Genomic DNA, 1,296 nt, shown 5'->3' on the forward strand with positions numbered 1-1,296 from the left:
GGCTGAGACCTATCCAAGTGTCATTTTGGATGCAGTTGTTAGCTCTGAGGAAATGACAAATGTATTTCTAGCCCAGTAAGGGCAAGGTAATGCAATGTTGGCCTGGCAGCCAGAGAAACTAAAATGGGCAAATGGAGCAAAAAGTGGTCTAGGACAAAGCAGTGGTCAATGATTTTTCCTTCTAACCAAAAAGTGATTAAATAAATCATCAGGTAGTGTAAATCTGTAGCACCTGGCAGTGTACAAAAGTTAGCAAGCTCAGTGATCCTCATATATATGTTCAATGATCAGATGCCAACAGGCAATTTGGAAACTATCTTGTTTGATTATTTAATGCAGTGGGTCTTGGTCTTTTCCAATTGCACCACTCCACCATGTACAAACAACCAGAGGCTGAATCCCCTAAATGATGAAACTGGCTTAAAATGAGGATTTTCTAAGTGCTGCAATTGATTTCTTTGCCTTTGGGTTTTTGAACCTTTAGGCTCCATTTACTTGACGCTTTTCTCCGCACTCACTCCGCAATAAAGGCGGAGAGAGTCAGGCGACATCACGATTCCAGCAGGAGCTCGCGCTTCCGCACAAACGCTGAGCCGCCGTGGAGGCACCAGCTTGAGACCTGCACCCGCGCTCGGGCAGACAGTGAGCCCAGCCTCTCCTGCCACAGCGCCAAGGGGAGGCGGGCTGAGAATCGCGGCTTTCCAGCCAAGGGGTAGGCGCCGTGCCTGCGGGCTGGACACCCGCTGGGGCAGCACCCGGGAGCGGGTCTATTTGCAGGAGTGAGTGGGGCTCCCTGCGCCCGTCTCTCCCAGCCCGCCGCACGCCCTGCACCTGTCCGGCGGCGGCCGGCGCGCCCCTCTAGTCCGGACTACATTTCCCAGGGGGCACCGGGCTCCCCTCACCACGCGATTGGCGGGGCCCACCGGAAGGGGCGGAGCCGCGAAGGGAACGGGCCGGTGGCGGTTGCTTTGGGGCTGCCTGGATCCTCTCGGCCCAATGGCCGCTCTGAAGTACGCGGGGCTGGAGGACACGGACAGCGAGGAGGAGCTGCCGCCCGGCTGGGAGGAGCGGACCACCAAGGACGGCTGGGTTTATTATGCCAAGTAAGGGGGCACCTGCCGCGCCGGGACCCTGCTGACCCTGACCCCTCTTCTCTCTCCTCTCCTGCCCTGGGGGGCGGAGGGGCACGGAGCTGCTTCCGCCCCGGGTATGGGGGGCACGGAGCTGTTCCTCCCTCTCCCGCCCTGGGGATTGGCGGGCACCGAGCTGCTCCTCCCTTTTCCCCTCCCTTCCCCC

The 1,296-nt window shown here is 58.3% G+C and overlaps 1 protein-coding gene across 1 annotated transcript in view; it reads left to right on the forward strand.

Moving 5' to 3' along the window:
• Positions 1-996: 996 nt before the first annotated feature.
• The window catches only part of LOC112105978 (WW domain-containing oxidoreductase), a 666,029-nt gene continuing 665,729 nt past the window's right edge, over positions 997-1,296 (forward strand). Inside the window, exon 1 of the mRNA XM_026663639.1 lies at positions 997-1,103. Coding sequence (XP_026519424.1) covers positions 997-1,103 — 107 coding nt within the window. The remainder of the gene's footprint in view (positions 1,104-1,296) is intronic.

This window comes from Terrapene carolina, unplaced genomic scaffold (genome assembly GCF_002925995.2).
Source record: "Terrapene carolina triunguis isolate 2854851 unplaced genomic scaffold, T_m_triunguis-2.0 Scaffold33891, whole genome shotgun sequence".
NCBI lineage: Eukaryota > Metazoa > Chordata > Testudines > Emydidae > Terrapene > Terrapene triunguis.